The 20,712-nt window shown below is 36.6% G+C and overlaps 1 protein-coding gene across 12 annotated transcripts in view; it reads right to left on the bottom strand.

Moving 5' to 3' along the window:
• LOC133530325 (oxysterol-binding protein-related protein 6-like) overlaps window positions 1-20,712 on the bottom strand; it is a 106,677-nt gene that overhangs the window by 39,768 nt on the left and 46,197 nt on the right. For 5 of the 12 annotated variants that reach the window (XM_061868223.1, XM_061868220.1, XM_061868218.1 and 2 more), the window contains exons 7-12: window positions 17,092-20,235; window positions 14,252-14,344; window positions 11,674-11,798; window positions 10,374-10,511; window positions 8,346-8,427; window positions 4,326-4,361 (exon numbers count right to left, since the gene is read on the bottom strand). In XM_061868223.1, coding sequence (XP_061724207.1) covers window positions 4,326-4,361; window positions 8,346-8,427; window positions 10,374-10,511; window positions 11,674-11,798; window positions 14,252-14,344; window positions 17,092-20,235 — 3,618 coding nt within the window. Of the gene's footprint in view, window positions 1-4,325; window positions 4,362-5,207; window positions 5,386-8,345; window positions 8,428-10,372; window positions 10,512-10,744; window positions 10,826-11,673; window positions 11,799-14,251; window positions 14,345-17,091; window positions 20,236-20,712 lie in introns of those variants that run through there. The other 7 variants (XM_061868219.1, XM_061868227.1, XM_061868230.1 and 4 more) reach the window with 7 other exon arrangements.

Consider the following 20,712-nt stretch of genomic DNA (forward strand, 5'->3'; position numbering starts at 1 on the left):
TAGATAGTGTCGGCCAAAGTGGCCATATATCCTTATTTATAAAGAAGGTAACAAAGTTGTTACGATATATCTAGCCAATTTCGCTGTCACTATAATATTCTGTCTAAGGTGCATTGGGGTAATTTCGAACGCGGGATAATTTTGAAAATGACAAACATCTATAAAAACAGAGTCTCTTCATACTTTAGCAACACGCCACTGTAATGCTGACCAAGGCATCCTGCTTACTGTTGCTACATTAGTAAAAGCTTCTAGTTTAACCAGTAGACATTTGCCATTTTCAAAGTGACCCCGTTGTAGAATTTACCCTACGACCTTTACCTTGCTATATAAAGCAAACCTGACCAGAAATTAAAAATACTTTTTTACTGGTCTGCAGTAAAGTTCAAACGCTATAGAAGCCAAGCGTTTAGGTCATTCATACCTGTTTGCAATTAAATGAGTCAAGCAAACTCTATCTACATGAATTAAAAAGCTGTATATTTTTTACGTATAACTTTACTGATTTTTGAAAGATAAACGAAAGAAATCAACAGTATTATGCTATCTGATTATCGAACTAGTATGTTCTCTGAAAAACAGGAACAATATAACCTCTAAACTAGTGACGCAATAAACAAAAGAAAATCATGCAGGTTTCAATGAAATGATCATAATGGTTGTTTGGTTGGTATACTTATACAAGAAGCTATACTTTTAAAAACATATTTAATGCAAATAAAGCTATATTTGCCAATGTGTTGTAATTATATATAAAAATTTATATGTGAACTTGACAGAAATTTATATAATAAAGAGCGACTTTTATTTTATTCTTTTCTAATCTACAAACAGTTACAACCGAGATGTGGCTTTAAAAATCTAAACATGAACTAATTATGTTCAGTGCCGATGTTTTAGAGATTATCTATAAGTTTATTTCTAGTTTCTATTAATACTCTGACGATAACATAGAGTTTTAAAGCATCATTATATTACGAGTTCGATTTAGAACCACAATCCCGAAAAAGCATGCTTTCCAAAAATGTACAACCTCCTATAGTTCGTTTTTTTTAGCATAAAAAAAGGTAAACAATCTTGACATGTCTTTTTAATGAAAATACTGAAAACAACTTTTTAAAAACTAGTTTATTTATATTACTTATGGAAGCAAAAGAATGTAAATAATCCTATATAATTTATAATTGTTACATATTTGTTGCGACTTTTTTAAAAAAAAGTGTTATTTAATAACACTTTAAAAAAAAAAGTCTTAAGACACGTCAAGATCGCTTACCTTCTTTCTAATATTAAAAACGAACTATAATTACTTGTGCCAAGGGAACATTTTGGGAAAGCGTAAAAAAATGCTTTTCTATAAAAGGAAATGCAGCTTTCCACAATAGTGGTTATATTATTAATCTAAATTCTATCTTCAGTGAGGCTATACCCGCGCTACACTACTCACTAGTGCCACTACGCACAATTATTTGACCATTCATAACCCTTCAACCATCGATTTAAGGTATATTATTGGTAGGTTATTGTGTTGCTACACTACAATACTCTTTACACAATGAACCTGATCAAAAATAAACCTTGTTATAAAGCCTTAAGGTTTATGAATGGTTTGTCATTTATACTACTTTACCAATGTACCTTGCACGCAATGCCGGGAGGTCACGGTGTTGGCTGCAATGGAACACCGGTGACCTAGATGTTACCAATTCTAATCACACCACATTCAGGACTTGGTTTGCTCATTGTCAAGGACATGAAGAATATCTACAGGCTTTAAACTGACTTTTAGGAAGATTTTTAGGTATAGTGCACTTAGATTTTAGCAATACTATTCAATGACTTCAGAAAGTTTCATTCAGTATTACTTCATTATCAGGAATTTAAATCAGATCTCCCACAAAATTTGAAATCTGGACAATTGAGTAAAATGCCGACAATAGAGGCATTACGGAGACAATCAGAACAATATATTAATGAATATTACCATAATTGAATAACTCACTTAAATTCTGTTCTTCACATTCCCTTAAGAACTCGAAAATATACTGACACAAAATTTTGGCTATTGGTATTATATAGCCAACACCACCACTGTCACTTGACATGTTTAATCACAATTATTTATCGATAATCAATTTAAAATATGTAGACACTTCACGTTATTAAAATTGTTCACTACCGCTAATCGTAGGGGCAAAACAATGAATAACATCACAAGGCCTGACTAAAATTATATCATCTATATTTATAGCAATTTAGACTTTAAAACGTTTAAATAGAGCGTAAATTATAATAACAGATTCAAGCGAGATTAGATAATAGTGTTGCACTGTGTAATGTGTATCTTTTAGAGAAAATGAATATACTAAAATAGTTTATTGCAATGAAAAAAAAAAAAAACAGGTAAAAAGCATGTAAGATTTTACTTAAAAGTAGAACTGATTCATTTCTAATAAAATAATTTAGTCGCATTTGTAGGTACAGTTTCATATAATATAATGTATAGGAAAATAACTAAATTATGAATACAGCTTCGAAAATTCGCTCATCTCTAATTTGATATCCGTCTAAAAATCAGAATGTTGCATGTGACTAACATATTTATTGCATTGTGATAAGATTGAAAATAGCTTGCAATACTTGTATGACGGAGAGTAGATCAATAGATATGTTATCAGTAGATAATGGGCTAGCGAGATTATACGATCAAGGTCGCTATGACTTCATCTCAAAAAGTGTACCAATACGGAAAATACGTCGTAGAAAAGAAAAACACTAGCAGGCCTATTCGAACGTAGACTAAAGATAGTTTATTTTCAAGTAAGCATATTACAATGCGCTTATGAACGTCAAATAAAGCTACGCCGGCTCTAACCCTACACCTCTGACCCGAGATTTAAATCCCTCCTAAATTGTAGGCGGGTATGCTAATAACGGGCAAGATCCCAGAAGAGAATTTTATTTGGATCCTGTCATATCCCACTGCTCGGCAAAGATCATGCCTTATGCTCCCCTCCTTCAAGAAGTTATTGCCGGGTCTATGATCCGAGTTAGGTTGCCACTCCAGAGGAATTTTTCCCGATAATTCATTATCATTTGGCAGACATGAGTGACATGCCCAATTCAGTCGTATTTGATCACCACCAGTATAACTATAAAATACTGATTACATATTTGTAATGTGAAGTAATACGGGCAGCAAATCGACGAATAACTTTTTTCATGAAACGGAATACTTAATAACAAAATGAAAAAATTATAGATGTACAATACAATACAATACAAATACTCTTTATTGCACACCTCAATACAGAAACAGTACAAATAATACAACACATAAAGAATAGGTAAACAACAGGCGGTCTTATCGCTAAAAAGCGATCTCTAATTAATATGTAATTCTTTTATTAAATTTGTTTATTAGAACAATTATGTATCACACACTAGAATTCAATGAACTATCAAATTAACACAATTAAAGGTACCAGACATAAAAAGTTTTCTAAAAAAATGAATAAAAAGCGATAAATAACAAGTCGAAATTCGGAAATATCAAGCAAAAACAAAACATGTCTCGGATTGTTTGTACATTGGAACCCTTTCGCTGAAGCAAACCGATGTAGCGATTGTGAATCGTGTAATAAGTAATATCTTGTATGAAATAGCCACAATATAAGATACCTTACGATCATGGAACTTTCCATAAGTATCGTACATTAAAGCAATTTGACTTCTCTGCTATTTCGCATCTTCAATCCCATGTTATTGTCACTGTGACAAGGAACGAAGTGGCAAATAAATAAAATATCTTGACGGTACATTATATAAACAGACATGAATAGAATTTATAGTGTAATTTTCATCGTGAAATAAAGAAATCGAAATCTATGTAAGATCTCGGGTTTTTGTCCATCTTTATATAGGTATTCCATATTATTATAGGTCCAGGTCCATATTATTATAGGTTCCTTTAGTAATGGCTTTGGTATAACATATCAGCCCATTATCCGACCATAGGCCTCTCGTCGAGTACGCCACTTATCCCGTTCTTGAGCCAATCTCACCCAGAAGGGACCCGCTTTGGTATAGTATGTTAAAAGCAGAAAATGAGATTGGCCACCATTAATTATCTCTATTGCTAGTCAACACGTGAAAAAGAGATGAAGTGTGTAAAAGTAGTATTTATATGATGACACAAAACATTGAATCGGTCAGTCTGGCAATCCACACAAAATACTATTTATAATATTGGCATAAATATGTACAATGGTGGAGAAGTGTAAAAGGATCGAAAGAGGGGTGAAATAAAAATAAAAAGGTCTTACGAACTAAAGTAGAGGCCAGAAATGTTGAAAGAAACGCTGTAAGTTAACAGAAAAGTACATTAGAGTTTGTGAAATTGAGCGTAACATGGATCACACAAAAGTCTGAACGATGCTAAACATGATATTCGAGAATCTTTTCAATGTCTCGATATGTATGATTATTCCTAGCATTTAGAATTGTTAGCAAATATGCTCACATTTTTTGACCTAGCAAAGTGACAGTAGCCAAGCCATTCATGACATTAGCTTGACATGCCCGAAAATTTGTGGGTTTTAATTCAGAATAATCACTTTCGCAAAAGCACTATTGCCTAGGTATTTATTGGACTTAAATGAAAAGCAAAATATGTCCACTTTCCCGATTTATCAAGTTTATCGAAATGTCCACTTTTCAAAAATGTCCACATTTAACAACTTAGATTTAGATATTTATTCTCATAATATAAAATTACATTATAGATTATGCTAAAGTAGTCTACGTGAATTTATATTATGCTCGTCATTAATATTAACAATATTATTTAAAAAATCCCGACGCATTTTTTTATTAGAAAACTGGATTTATTCTACACTTTTGGAAAGTGTGACATTTGGAGAAATGCTTTTACACAAGGAAAGCATCATATTCACACCGTAAGTTAATAAATTGAGTCAGACGATGCTAAATCATGGCCCTTATTTGTCTGCAATACAGTTTACAGATGACTGTTCATCTTTCGTACATTTTTGGAAAGCAATCATTCTGAACTACCCATTCGTGCACCAAGCCTGAGAACTTGACGGGCGATCTCAGTATCAACCATGCGACCTGAGAACTTACCGATTTCGTAGAATCCTTGACAAGACATAATTTCAAAATTACTCAATTTACTAAAACAAGGATGAACTTCAAATTTTATTTGGACAAAAAATAACTTACACGATTTCGTTATAATTTAAAAACAATTACAAGAACAAAACTATTCGAGTACAAATCTTGAGTCACCTCGCGTTCAGATCATTTTGGGCGGGTTCTTCGGGGACGGGTTCGGGATTGGGATTGTAGGTATTTTTGTGTTCACTATTAACAAACACAAAATGTCCGGGTGTTAAAATATGCACTATTGGATGCTTCCTTTTAAATCTGCATAGTTCAGTCTAGGGCCCAGAATTTTGGATGCGATATTTTACAAGTCTTAGAGAGATAACACCACTGTTTATCGATGGGATCTTAATGCGCGATTAAGTCCCGTTTCTATAAGTTAATAAATCGTCATTATTTGTTATTTGCAGACATAGAAGTTTTTGTGGCAAAAACGAGTGCTTGAGAAAATGAAACTTCGACAAATAATAACATCGATAAGTCTTTAGAGAATTAAAAGATGTAAATTCTACTTGCTGTATTTTACCGGGAAATTTCAAGAATGCAAATCAATTACAAATAGAACCATAATTTCTTTATTAGATATATTAAGTATTTAAAAATAAAAACGTAATCAGTAGAATATATGTATCAAAGAAAATATCGATCTTTTTATACAATGTTAAAAATATCTATAACGCTAAGGTAACATCGATAATAGACATGTCGATATTTGATTTTGTCAATCACTTTATTTTGCCACAAAAAATTCTATGTCTGGTTATTTGTGTCTATTAAATAATACCTCAAGCTTTCTGATGATACGTATTTTCAACGGTCGATGATGAAAAAAAGTTCGAAATATCGAAAAGTTTAATCCGCTTCATTTGCTATATTGAAATGAGTATAATTACGAAAACCTTATTATATTATTATATTATTTCCTCGCAAGTGTTACATTATTTTGATAAATTAACCGCATTGATAGAGTAATATACTGATAATATCGATATAACGATAAAAAGCGATGCTCTCTCCCTTAACCTTTTAACCACTTAGAATTTTTCATCGAGCGTGGTCGTGTCGCCGCCGGTACGAAGATACGGTTAAAAGGTTAAATATGTCAGTAGTCGCACGCAAAATTCCGGGCCCTAGATCACACAAATATCAAACCCAATGGCACCCTTTTCGTCTTCTATTAAGATGAAAAGAGCTCGAGATTAAGGGTAGATATTATAAAAAAAGGGTAATTTGACAAATGGATTTAAAAAAAATTGTTTCTAAATTCATAAATTTTGTTTTAGTGCATATTTTAATACCCAAAAAGCGTTACGAAGCATCTACCACTTCCACGTCTAACATTAAGGAACACTACAATCTATCTTTCAGGGGGGTTTTAATATAAATATTAAACTTCGTTTTTTTTAGTATTTGGAAGAACTTCGGAGAAGTTAGCATGAGGTTCCAAATCGGGCACTTTTTGCGGTAAAATTTTGAAGTAAATTATGAGGATTAATAATGCTACATTAGATAAATTCATTATTTGTATTTCCTTGGATTTCACGGGCTTATAAATCCCGGTCTTTTGATAGGTTTGCGTGGGGATTTAGAACCAACACGTAGAGGCCCCTTGGAGAGCTTTAATGTCATGTAGAATTCCATTATTATTAACGATTAAAGAGCCTGATACAAACTTCATGCTTACCTAAACACACGTACCTACGTCTGCGGAGTTCTTTCTAATGCTAAAAAACGAAGTATAGAAGTTAACATTTTTTAAAGCAGGAATTGACAACAAAACCCCTAAGTTTTTTTTTTTACCAGTTACAATTATAACGAATGCAAAGATCACACGCATCCAACAATAACTTATTGGATTAAAATCTATGTGCATATTTGCATTGGCGTCTATTAACCTTTTAACCGCTTATAATTTTTCATCGAGTGTGCTCGTGTCGCCGCCGGTACGAAGTTAAACGAAGTTTCGTCTTATTAATCAGACGGCAGCGAAATAAGCTGGATACTGTATGTCTTATATATCAGACTACGGCGGTTAAAAGGTTAATTAGGTTCGTTGTATAAAAGCGACAAATGACAAGCGGCATTTATTGTCTTTTAAAACACGATATTATTTTGTTTTTCTGGAAAAAAAACTTTCCAGGCGCGTTCAGTAACCTTCACTGTCTCGAAATGACCACAAAAAGTCAGCGCTTTAAGGACAAGTGGTTTCAACGAAACAAAACTAAATATATTAATACATAAAGGTGTCAGGTATTATGCAACATTGAACCCTATCATTTTGAAATAAAGTTCAAAATAAGGTGGGAAATATATTCCCTCTGCGTCTGGCTTAAGTAGGTACTTAAAGTCAGACCAAGTTAAGTTCGTAGCGTAGCGTAGCGTACTTGCACCGTTTGGGCTATCAAAATCGTTGCCAACTCGGCTTGGTCCGACTCTAATTATATTTATTCATTGTTATTTCTCCTTGTACGAGTACTTTTAAATTCTGCTTTATGATCGGACACATTAGGAGAAAAGAAAACCTTGTTTTTAAAAATCGAACAATATCATTTATACGGACCGTGCGCGTTGGAGGGTCTGCCATCTTGTGGCCTGAATCGTACCCATAAACATGTACATTTACACGTCACGTGTTTTCTTGTGCATAGTAAGTGCTGCCATCTTGTGGGCTACATCGGAACAATAAACATCACATTTACGCCTCGCGCCAAAAATCTGACGGCTCCTGTGCTGCCTCCTACAGTTCATGCAAACTGCTTATTGCAAATATTCACAGATAATAGGGAATATTACGCGAAACTCTGCGTAGCGCCACTACCACAATCCATCACAATCTGAGAGTCTACCGCTAAACAAGAAAATCGAAATTTCATTATCTAACCTCTCTATCACTCTTGCATATTCGAATGAAGAGGCTAGCTAAATTCGATTTTCGCGTGTCCCGGTAGGCCCTATGTAAACACACCGATGTATCAATGTCATATTTTATTATCTTTGAAAACTTGTCAACAGTTACAGGCACAGTATAAATTACTCTATGGTTTACGAAAGTTGCTAGTGCCGCACTCTGGCGGCAGAACATTACAGTAACCCTATTGTCACCTGTCGCTTTTATAGTTCAGGATCTGTTCAGATGTATAGTAACAAGAAAGTGTTACCCATGGGAAGGCTGGCGGCCGAGTTGGGCACGGAGGAGGCGCCTCCGCCCGGCGACGGCGGCGCTGTGAGGGCTGAGAGGGCCTGTTGGAGAACATATTAGGGTATTTTAACAGGCTTTTATTAGGTCGACCTGTATGTAACTATGTAACCACCTTACCGCCTGCGGGGAGTCACCCGCATGCTGTATATCGACCGAGCTATCGACTTATGAGTTTCACTAGTCGTCATACCACCTTACCGCCTGCGGGGAGTCACCCGCATGCTGTATATCGACCGAACTATCGACTTATGAGTTTCACTAGTCGTCATACCACCTTACCGCCTGCGGGGAGTCACCCGCATGCTGTATATCGACCGAGCTATCGACTTATGAGTTTCACTAGTCGTCATACCACCTTACCGCCTGCGGGGAGTCACCCGCATGCTGTATATCGACCGAGCTATCGACTTATGAGTTTCTCTAGTCGTCATACCACCTTACCGCCTGCGGGGAGTCACCCGCATGCTGTATATCGACCGAACTATCGACTTATGAGTTTCACTAGTCGTCATACCACCTTACCGCCTGCGGGGAGTCACCCGCATGCTGTATATCGACCGAGCTATCGACTTATGAGTTTCACTAGTCGTCATACCACCTTACCGCCTGCGGGGAGTCACCCGCATGCTGTATATCGACCGAACTATCGACTTATGAGTTTCACTAGTCGTCATACCACCTTACCGCCTGCGGGGAGTCACCCGCATGCTGTATATCGACCGAGCTATCGACTTGTGAGTTTCACTAGTCGTCATACCACCTTACCGCCTGCGGGGAGTCACCCGCATGCTGTATATCGACCGAGCTATCGACTTATGAGTTTCACTAGTCGTCATACCACCTTACCGCCTGCGGGGAGTCACCCGCATGCTGTATATCGACCGAACTATCGACTTATGAGTTTCACTAGTCGTCATACCACCTTACCGCCTGCGGGGAGTCACCCGCATGCTGTATATCGACCGAGCTATCGACTTATGAGTTTCACTAGTCGTCATACCACCTTACCGCCTGCGGGGAGTCACCCGCATGCTGTATATCGACCGAACTATCGACTTATGAGTTTCACTAGTCGTCATACCACCTTACCGCCTGCGGGGAGTCACCCGCATGCTGTATATCGACCGAGCTATCGACTTATGAGTTTCACTAGTCGTCATACCACCTTACCGCCTGCGGGGAGTCACCCGCATGCTGTATATCGACCGAACTATCGACTTATGAGTTTCACTAGTCGTCATACCACCTTACCGCCTGCGGGGAGTCACCCGCATGCTGTATATCGACCGAACTATCGACTTATGAGTTTCACTAGTCGTCATACCACCTTACCGCCTGCGGGGAGTCACCCGCATGCTGTATATCGACCGAACTATCGACTTATGAGTTTCACTAGTCGTCATACCACCTTACCGCCTGCGGGGAGTCACCCGCATGCTGTATATCGACCGAGCTATCGACTTATGAGTTTCACTAGTCGTCATACCACCTTACCGCCTGCGGGGAGTCACCCGCATGCTGTATATCGACCGAGCTATCGACTTATGAGTTTCACTAGTCGTCATACCACCTTACCGCCTGCGGGGAGTCACCCGCATGCTGTATATCGACCGAACTATCGACTTATGAGTTTCACTAGTCGTCATACCACCTTACCGCCTGCGGGGAGTCACCCGCATGCTGTATATCGACCGAACTATCGACTTATGAGTTTCACTAGTCGTCATACCACCTTACCGCCTGCGGGGAGTCACCCGCATGCTGTATATCGACCGAGCTATCGACTTATGAGTTTCACTAGTCGTCATACCACCTTACCGCCTGCGGGGAGTCACCCGCATGCTGTATATCGACCGAACTATCGACTTATGAGTTTCACTAGTCGTCATACCTTTATATGGACTGAGTTATCGACCAATGAAACTTAGCCATAAGGAATATGCCTGGATCGTTTCTGTACTGAGAATAGTGAGAAGTTTGTACATACCATATGCGAGCTAGATCCGTCTACGTGGGGCGGCGCCAGTTCCACCGAAGCACATTTGCTGTTGGACTTCTTTTTGCGGAGCCCGAACTTGCGCCGATCCTTCTTCACGTTCGGCGAAGCGCCCTCTAGTGACACCTGCTTTAAGCGAAACATAAGTCTTAAGTCTATTTTTTATTCTACAAAATTTGTCTTTGGTTACCGAGTTGTTTGAAACTTGAACTATATAGTATATATTTAAATTATCAAAAAATACAAACACTAAAAAACCCCTGGGAAAACCTAAATTGGTCTGGCATGGAAATCATTACAAATATAAGTTCTACTACAACGCATTAAAACTATATCTGAACCACAGAAAATAGGATACTAACATATAACTATAGTCACATTTTCCTATTATGTTCTTCAATTTTCTTTACAATACACCTTCTTATGTCACTTAATAACTGCCCCTGAAATAAACACAGAATGACGATTTTTCTAAATGAATTACATAACAATGCTAATTAGGAAAACAACAATTACATTACTACTAAAGCTGGAAATATGCGAGGCCATATCATAATCAGTGATCGGAACTATGGGAGTAAAACTTTAACAAAACTTATCAAGCGGACGTAAAAAGAGTGCTTATAGCCTTAAACATATTCGAATATCTATGAATGTAAATATTTTTATGGCTGTAAGTACTATAGTATTCCTATCCCTATGGACATGAATATTTTTAGGGTTGTATGCACTATTTTATGTCCGCTTAACAAGTTTTGTCAAAGTTTTACTCCCATAGTTCCGATCACTGATCATAATGGTGCGAGGCCGTATTATTCTGTACTTCCAACATGGCATCCAGAAAGCACTGGAGTTGCTGGATTTAGATATACATATGTCTACTGACATCTGTGTCATGATTGTGCATGTTTTGATTTTTCAGCATGGCGACCAGCAAGCGCTGGAATTGCTGGACGGACAGCTGGGCTTGTGCCAGCTCTCGAGATGCGTTCTCCAATAAACCGAAGGATTCTGGGAGAAATCTATCTAGTCACATCTGTGTCGTGATGGTGTATGTTCTGTATTTCCAGCATGGTCAATCTGTTTGCCCCAGCTCTCGAGAAGCGCTCTCTAGTGGGCAGACGGATTCTAGATGATATCTAACTACTCAAATGTGTGTCTGTGTCATGTTCTGTATTTCCAGCTTGGCGAACAGCAAGCGCTGGAATTGCTGGACGGACAGCTGGGCTTGCCTCAGCTCTCGAGACGCGCTTTCCAATGGACCACCGGATTCTGGAAGATGTCTACTCACATCTGTATCGTGATGGTGCATGTTCTGTATTTCCAGCATTGCGTCCAGCAAGCGCTGGAGTTGCTGGACGGACAGCTGGGCTTGTCCTAGCTCTCGAGACGCGCTCTCCAGTGGACCACCAGATTCTGGGACAAAAATAAAGATTACTTATTCTGACACACTTTGTGTTCCAAGGATGTTCATTCGAGGATGGACATTCTTTAGACGTAGGTACAGTCAGCTGCAAAGAAAAGGTACCCCCCTGCATATAAATTGTATGCAAAGTTGTTAAGCTAATAGTATTGCTGACTGTACATTTAATTCGAATAAAATTGATTATCATGTCTTCCCAATTGTACATAAGTACAAGTGTTTGAAAACCCTCACGACTATTCAAAGTTATTTTGTGTGTATAAAATGACAATCGTTTAAAGGACCAATCATTTACCCCATAAACAAAAGCCGTATCCAAAGTAGAATAATTCGGCACAATGTTTTATTACAGTGGAGTCATAAAATTAAAAAAAAAGTTTAATCTCATCGTACATGTCAATTTATTCCATTTCTAGATACAACTAACAATCATGCAAGACACAACACTTGTTAATAATAATGCAGATTCATGCAAAATAAATAAATAAATATTAAACATTGAAATTGGCATTTATCATATTGGCATAAATACGCAAGCATTTCCTATAACTCATCTAGTACTATATAGCAAGAGTGTTGGGATACCTATAGCTTACCATTTAGTGCGTCCGTTAGCGTAGGCGTTTGCACTTCGCTGATGTTGTGTACGTGTCCGCGTCAGTTATTGTTAGTGTAAAGCCTGATCGGACGCTCGAAGCGGAGCGTTCGGCGGGGCGTGCAGCGTGGCGTCAGGCTCACAAGTGATGTGAGCAGCGTGCACTAAGGCCGCTCCTACGTTTGAATTTGTTTAACATGCACGCCGCACGCCTTACCACGCTGCACGCCGTATTTTTACGTTAACCCGCTCACCCGCTCCGTGCAACCACACCAGCTAGCGGATGCTCTTGGGCTATTTTTCTACCAGAGTTGTTTAAGATGAACGAACGAGCTATGATAATGAGGACATATTCATTCTTTGCACATCTCCGATCGAAGAGCAGATAGGTTAAGCGTTTAATTAAGGCCAGGCTTACGTCAATTTTTGAGTCACTTTTCATTTGAACGAACGTTATGCCAGCTCCACATGTTTGGTGTTTGCTACAAACAGGCTTGGCGACCGTGCCAGTTTATCGAACACCCCTTTGATTTGAGTACAAATTCAAAGAGAATTTGGAATAGACTTGGGAGGGAATTTTAGATAGAGTGGATTGTCAAAGAAAACTTTGCAGCCACAGTAAATTTACTGCCATCTTTCGACACATGATTATAACTTTTAGAACGCCATTTGACTTTGATCCTTATTCTTTCACTGATATGTGGTAAATTTGTTAAATATCAAAAAGTGGCGTCTATCCACCCGTTTGTGTTTTTTGTTTGTTGGTTGCTGTTGGCCGTTGTTTGCCAAGCATGTAGCGCCAGCATTATGTATTTTAGTAGACACGCTAATTCAACATTTCATCCAGTCACAAAAAATACCCCGTTAGATGAGCGATTCGAAAATACAGTCAGTTAATTTAATGTTCGTACCATATCGTGACAATCAATGTGACAAGGTACGAAATGGTTGCGGTTTAAGAGGAATTTCCTTCCGTGAACGCTTCGGCTGTGGAATGAGCTTCCTGCCGAGGTTTTCCCGAGGGGCTACAGTATGGGGTTCTTCAAAAAAGGTGCAGGTTTTTAAAGGGTCGGCAACGCGCATGTAATGCCTCTGGTGTTGCAGGCGTCCATAGGCTTGTTTGCCACCGTCGTGGTATTAAAAAAAAATGGTATAGGTAAAAAACTTAAGTAAGTCACCTGTTGTATGTAGTTGTGACGTGTTCGAATAGACATATGTTTTGTTAGTGTGTGTCTTTTAAACATGTATTGTCTATTCGAACACGTCACAACCACATACAGCAGGTGACTTACTTAAGTTTTTTACCTATAGTGAACTTAAATTCCTTGACCGTACCAAAAATTGACCAAATATGCCTTGCCTTAAAGCTATGACTTAAGTTATTTTTCACCTCATCAGCTCGAACAAGCATACTTTCGTCACTTCAGTGAGTGAGACAAGCTTTCGTCATAAATGTGGTTAACTTTACTTGATATTGAATTTTTTTAATTTTTAATATGTTCTCAATACTGAGGTAAAAAGTTGTATGTGTCACACGAGAGCAAAGTTATTTTACATCTCGTGTATTTGAGTCAAATCAAGAAAAATCAACTTTCCTCTCTTGTTGCACAAATAACTATTCCATAATGTCAATATTCAGAGAGGAAAATGGGGACTACCATTGTATGGACAAGCTGTCACTTGATTCCGTCCCCTTTCGTCTTACGTCTTTATGACAGGGAATATATTTCTCACTATGATTTTTAACTTTATTGAAAAGCGATAGGGTTCAATTTTGCATAATATCAGACACCCTCATGACCGTTAAGTGTTAAAGCCCTCCAATTGCGAACATTGCCGAGTCCAACTTACCGACGATCCAGCCCGCCAGTCGGCCGCCAGGGGTGCCCGACACGAACCCGGCCTGCGGGCCGCGGATGGGGCCACCGTTAGGGCTAATCAGCCCTATGGAAAAACACACTGTTTGGAGTTGTATGGATTGATTTTCGTATGCCAATTTAGTGATTTTACGGACGTCCCTTAATTAGTATGACCCAAAGATTTTATTGACCGAGCGTTAGCAAAGTTCAACTTGGGCAAAAATGCTCGTATGTCTGGATGTTATCCTCTACAGGTCGCAGTTCTCAACCGATTCTCGTTAAATTTTGTAAGCTCGATGATTAAATAGAATTCAGTTTTTAAGTTTTTTTTCAAAATGGCGGTGCTGTACATTTATTTAGTTTTAAGTTATAATAATAAATAACAGCGGAAATATAAAGAGGTCTCACAGAACCAGTAGTTGTATTAGGAAAACCTGTAAATACTGACGCAAATTCGTGCTTTGAATTTAGCGGTGTATGGGCATGTGGTAGCTATCAGTGGCGGCTCGTGCAAAGAACTCGATTCCCACTGGCTTGTCTAATTTCAGCCCGTTGAATACTTTCACGATCGGTTCACGGAGAAAAGGAAAGCAAAATTAGCTCCGGGTTCCCTACGAATATTTGTGACGCCATTGGTATCTATCAAAAATGAAGTTTGAGTTTGAAAATTCTGCTACCACAAAACAGTCCATTTTACAAGCAAAGCTAAAAGAAGTTTCGATACAAAGTAACCCGTTTGAATTGCTCACGAGTGTTGTAATTTTAATCAATCCATAACACTCCTTATGGAGCGGTGCAGAAGGGAAAGAAACAGAGGATAGTTAGTTTAAAACTACATACAAATATGGAAATATAGGGGGAAATTGAAATATCTATGTTCTAACAGTATCACTTTTAACTGGCAATTTTGAACCTTACATCTTGGCAATAAAGTTTACGAATTGCCAGCTAAAAGCGTGGAAGGTTTACTAGCAAGGCTCGGAAACCGGTTAAATTTACAAACCATTATCATGTACATTAAAAGTATTAAATATCGACACGGGCGAAGTGCCTAAAATATGTATACACGACCTTATCGCTTATACATTATACATTAAAGTAGTGTATACATATTTTTGGCACTTGGTCCGTGTCGATATTTAATACCTTGACTGTACTTGGCGCAAAACCTATTTAACCGGTTTTTAGAAGAATGTTTCTATAAAGTTCTTGTCAGATTAACCGGTTTAGAACAATAAAAACCGGTTTCTTCATATATCAGTGTCTTTGTTTACGCAGCACACCACCAGGCCGGGCAGCCGTTACGTCAACGTGGAATAAACCGGTTTATTTAGGTTACAATAAAGTTCTTAAAACGTTCGCGTTCTTATGAAAGTTCTAGTAAAACCGAAACAAACCGGTATTTACAGCTATTTCTAAAACCGGTTCCAAGCCTTGTACTAGAAGACTTGACGATATTGAGTCAAAAGATGATTGGTAAAAAAACATACGCTTAGTGATCTCGAAAATATTAATACAAGTTTTTTCTGTGAACACCTTAGTCCTTAGCCGCTTCGATATTCGCTAGGTGCTGGTGCTGTGGGCGCCCTCATTTTGTGGGCGATTTCTACGTTAAATCTTATGAAGTAAAATTAGTTCCAACAGCCGCCACTAGTATTAATGTACTCCATAAGAATACGTGTGTTTGTGACAATCAGCGCCAGTTCTCTCTCTCCACCGACTTCGCTCGCACCTAGCCAATATAAAAGAGAATTTGAAATAGAGGTGGATCGTCAAAGAAAATTTTGTAGCCACAGTAAATTCACTGCCATTTTTAGACACATGATTAAAACTTTTAGAACGCTATTTGACTTTGATCCTTATTCTTTCACTGAAATGTGTTAAAGTTAAATATCAAAATGTGGCGCTACCTTACCGGACAAAACCTAAACGTTGTGGCGCCATCGCTCGAAACGATGACGCCATACCTTTGATTTATTAGACGGCGCTATTTTTTGATATTTAACAAATTAAACACATATCAGTGAAAGCATAAGGATCAAAGTCAAATGAACGAATGAAATAAATGAAGTTTTAATCATGTATCGAAAGATGGCAGTAAATTTACTGTGGCTACAAAGTTTTCTTTGACGATCCACCTCTATTTCAAATTCTCTTTGCCAATATCTGGTAGCCACTGTAAGTTAGTACATCATCTTTTAACTCAACGCGTCAGGGACCAAAATCAAATATTTACTTTCATATGCCAAAATAGCATGCCTAAAAATACAGAAGATACATTTACAATTTTAAAGAAACTTTTAAATTTTCCTTAACAATTGTAACTACCTACTAAAATAACTATTTTAGCTAATAACTTAAGCCACTGAACTATACCATATTTTTTAATGCTTATGAACGTACATACAAAAATCATTCATATTACATACAATTTAGGAACAAGTACTAATCTTTTCTAAATACTAGTTAACAAACTACTTCTCTCTTCGCTTCTAAATAGCTACGTTTAACAAGTAACTACTTTCTTGAACATCTACTAAGAATACCTATTTTAAATGTTAATATTTAACAATGAATGATTTCTCTAATAGCTTATTTAAAACTAACAAATCTACTTCATTATTTTTTCGTGTAAGTACATATGTTGTACTCAATCTTTTCAACAAACCATATTTTATTATTTACTTAATTAAAAAACAAGTATACTACAACTACACTATCACCAATTACTTTTCTTATATTATTTTTTAATAATAATTAATAAATAATAATAACATTTTCTTCACAAAACCCCTATTAAATAAATCAACAAACAGATTTAAGAAAACTAACCAGAACAAATGGAGCGCTCACTAGTACACCTGTAGAGAGTTTTCAAATCATCGCTCATAATATTACCTATATTATCTCTAGAATCAGTCATAGACTCAGATCGTCCCAGTTTCAATTTCGTACGTGTATACAACTGTTCTATATTACTCTCCCAAATACGTTGTTCTTTCTTTTTCTGCGAGCGACTTGAGGCAGTAAGAGGAGGGGATAAGTTTGATAGTTCATTAAACATTGTTGAAGAATTTGACATTGAGAATCTTTCTGGAATCCTCGCTCTGATCGGATGAGCTATCCTTAAACTTTGAGGTATGTGGTGGTACTTTTTCAGCATGCATTTAATTGCACTATTCTTAACATATTCTTGAGTTAGACTTTTAAACCATTCTTCTTTCACATCAGTCCTTAATTCTTCTTTAACTTCGTCGTCTATTGACAGAGTTTGAACGGCAATATTAGCCAATGCTTCAGCAAAAATCGCGCTAAGAGCTTTGTCTTCGGTCATTTTTAAATTAGGAAATATAAAGCTTGTATTAACTGCGATTTCAACTGCTTTTCCATGAATATTTTTAATTTGGTTAGATATCGATGAATCTATCTGATCATCGTTTATTGATTTTTGGCTATTTTCTTTTCTATAAATTCTACCAAGAAGACCAAGTCCCAGAAGATCATTAGTCTCTTTTTTACAAGTCTTCTTTATTTTCATATAAACCCTGTCGATATCTTTATTGATATCGGGAAAATCCTTAGAAAGGACTATCAAGTGTTCCAGAATACGTAAGATGAAATCCTCATTTTGAGTTTTGCGCTTTAAATATTGTGGGGAAAAGCGGCCTGGTACAAAACTGCGCGAATCTTTAATGTTCTTTATTTTATCAAGTATTATAGGCACGTCTTCTTTGATAGAAGAAAGAAAGAAACATTGAGTATTTTCTTTATAATTTGAAATAGGCAATTCTCTACATGTATTATTATTATTTGTAGGCATATCAAGGCTATTATCACTATCCACATGTAAGTTAGCTTTAGACGTCGCTCCACTGGAAGTAGAACGTGTTTGTACATCTTCGTCATTAGGTGCTTGAGAAAGTTCAGTATTTTCATCTTTTAAAATATTGTCAGACTTCAAGTATGTGCGGCCTGTATTCTTTGACACAGATTCTATTTTGTCAGATGTTCCAGCTGAATTTTCGTTACATGATTTCGAACTCAAATTTTTAAGCTTCGGTTCGTTAGTATCCAGCTTTTTTTCTTTTAAATTGATTGTTATACATGTGGGTCCTAATGTGTTGTTAGTCAGATAAATATTGTCAATGTCATATTTTGAAAGGTCTATTACTATTTTATGCTCATTTAGTGTCCCAGAAATAACGGCATTGGATTTCAGGTCTTCGCCTTTTAGTTCACGTTCATGTGTGTCTGTATTTTCTTCAGGATTATTATGAGTATTTTCATTCTCATGTTCATCAAGTTTATTATAGAAGAAACCAAGCATTCTATTAAGAATATCCTTTAAGTGTATTGGCCCTTCACCTGCAGCAATATCTATAGTATCACCAACTATTGCGTTTTTACGAGCAGATACACTTTTAGAAATTTTCTTTTGTACACATTCAGTTTGGATATCACAAATTGGATCACATTCAAAATTTGAAGCTCTTGAAAAATCACTAGATTCAGTACTTGTCTCACTTCTGCTCTGATGATTAAGTACATCTAGATATGCGTTTAGGAAATCTTTTGCTACAGCCTTCGGTATCGCGGTTTCACTCAAGATACGTTTGAAATATTGTTGTAACAGTGGTAGTTCTGCAGAATCAGTTTGGTTTACATTAATATCTTCAATTGTTATGTGACTAAATTTGGTTGATGTATCAAGGTTATCAATCAGCGCTTTTGTTATAGCAATGTCGGTTTCTATGCTTCTACCTTTCAACAACCGACCGTGCATGGTATGGTCCTTTGAACAAGCGTATATGGTGCTATTTATTATTTTTTCAATATCTTGTGAGTACTGTGTACATTTACAAGATCCCGTTTCTTTGGGATTATTATTAATGTTAGAAATTTCTTTATCTCTAGTGAAATATGTTATAGATGGTTTATTGATGGCTACATCTCTTTTAATACTATTTTTAAATTTACCTTCTGTATTTTTCATAAAATATTGTAAAAGTGATTTGAATAAAATTTTAATGGGATGTTTTTCGCTCTCATTCAATTTGAGATCATAAAGTTCTTTTACCACAAGGTTGACATAAATGCTAGATTTTTCCTCTCTATATGTATTGATATTGTCATCATCAAATAGATTAAATATTAGCTTTTCACAAATACGATCAAACTCCGATGCAGTAATGTCATCTTGTGTAGACTTCTCAGTTTTATTATCATCATCATTGGCCGAATCACAAATAATACTTTTATCTTGTACATTGCGAGTTCCAAAACTACGTTTATATTTACATAGTAACATTTGTCTTAATAACGGTTTAGTCAAAGGTGGTTCTTCCCCGACATTCCTATGTTTGACTAGATTAGTAGACTTTCTACTTCTCTGCATAGTCCACTCCTCTTCATTTCTAGCTCTGTTTTGACGTTTACGCGGAAAACAGAACAGTGCAGTTTGATCTTTATTATCAAACCATAAGGGTGAATTTTCATTGACATTATGTGTACTTAAATCGTCTATATTTAACTGTTGTTTTTCATCTCTTGATTTAGAATTTGCTTTTTTCTTCGCACTTTCATTACTTAAGGCTTGTAATTTAGACTTATTATTTTTCAATTCCCACATAGACTCCTCTATATTGTAACTATTAAGAGTATTCAAATCTAGATCCGTACTATGCATGTGTTGTTCATCTATACTCAAAGCTTTAGATACTGTTCTATCACTTTGTATATTTTCTCTTTTTTCAATACAGTGCGTAGAAGAGAGACCGCCACTTTTATTTGGAACTATTTCCAAAGTTTTAGAGTTTAAGAAATCTGAACTTTCGTAAGGTATAATGCTATCTGTTTTCCATTGTGTCTTATTTTCATAGATCGAAGAAGTTATTCCGCATAAGGCGAGCGAGTTTTTGGGATTGGTTTGGGATCGGGTCAGGCTTGAGAAGGATTCTGAACTGGACCGGGATGTGCCTACGGAAATAAAAACCTATCTCATAAACTATTTATCCTGACTGGTAATATATGTGCGAATCAACTTTTTTTGTGCACCTAGTTCCCATGATGACAACGCCTGATTCACATTTTAAAATGGTAACATCAAACAGGCATTTTTTGGTAATTTTAGTTTACTAATCATTTAAGAAGTAAATGATAGGGATTTTTTCTAACATACTTTGTCTGGACAGAACAGCAAAAAATAAGTTGATTGACCCTAGATTTATTTGTAAGATCATTAAATTCTCTTAATAGACCTAAATTAAAAACGTTAGTTAACGTTCGTAAATATCAAACATTTGAGCAAGACAATTCAAATACAAATCTTGAAAGCATGCTTAAACTATCAAAATCCATAATCCTTATCTTAAAACAAGCTCAAAATACTCTAATTAGTTTTCATGAAACGTTACTGTTAAAAACAACATTAGTAACTGACGTACGGAACTCCGT

The sequence above is a fragment of the Cydia pomonella genome, chromosome 22 (assembly GCF_033807575.1).
Source record: "Cydia pomonella isolate Wapato2018A chromosome 22, ilCydPomo1, whole genome shotgun sequence".
In the NCBI taxonomy this organism is placed as follows: domain Eukaryota; kingdom Metazoa; phylum Arthropoda; class Insecta; order Lepidoptera; family Tortricidae; genus Cydia; species Cydia pomonella.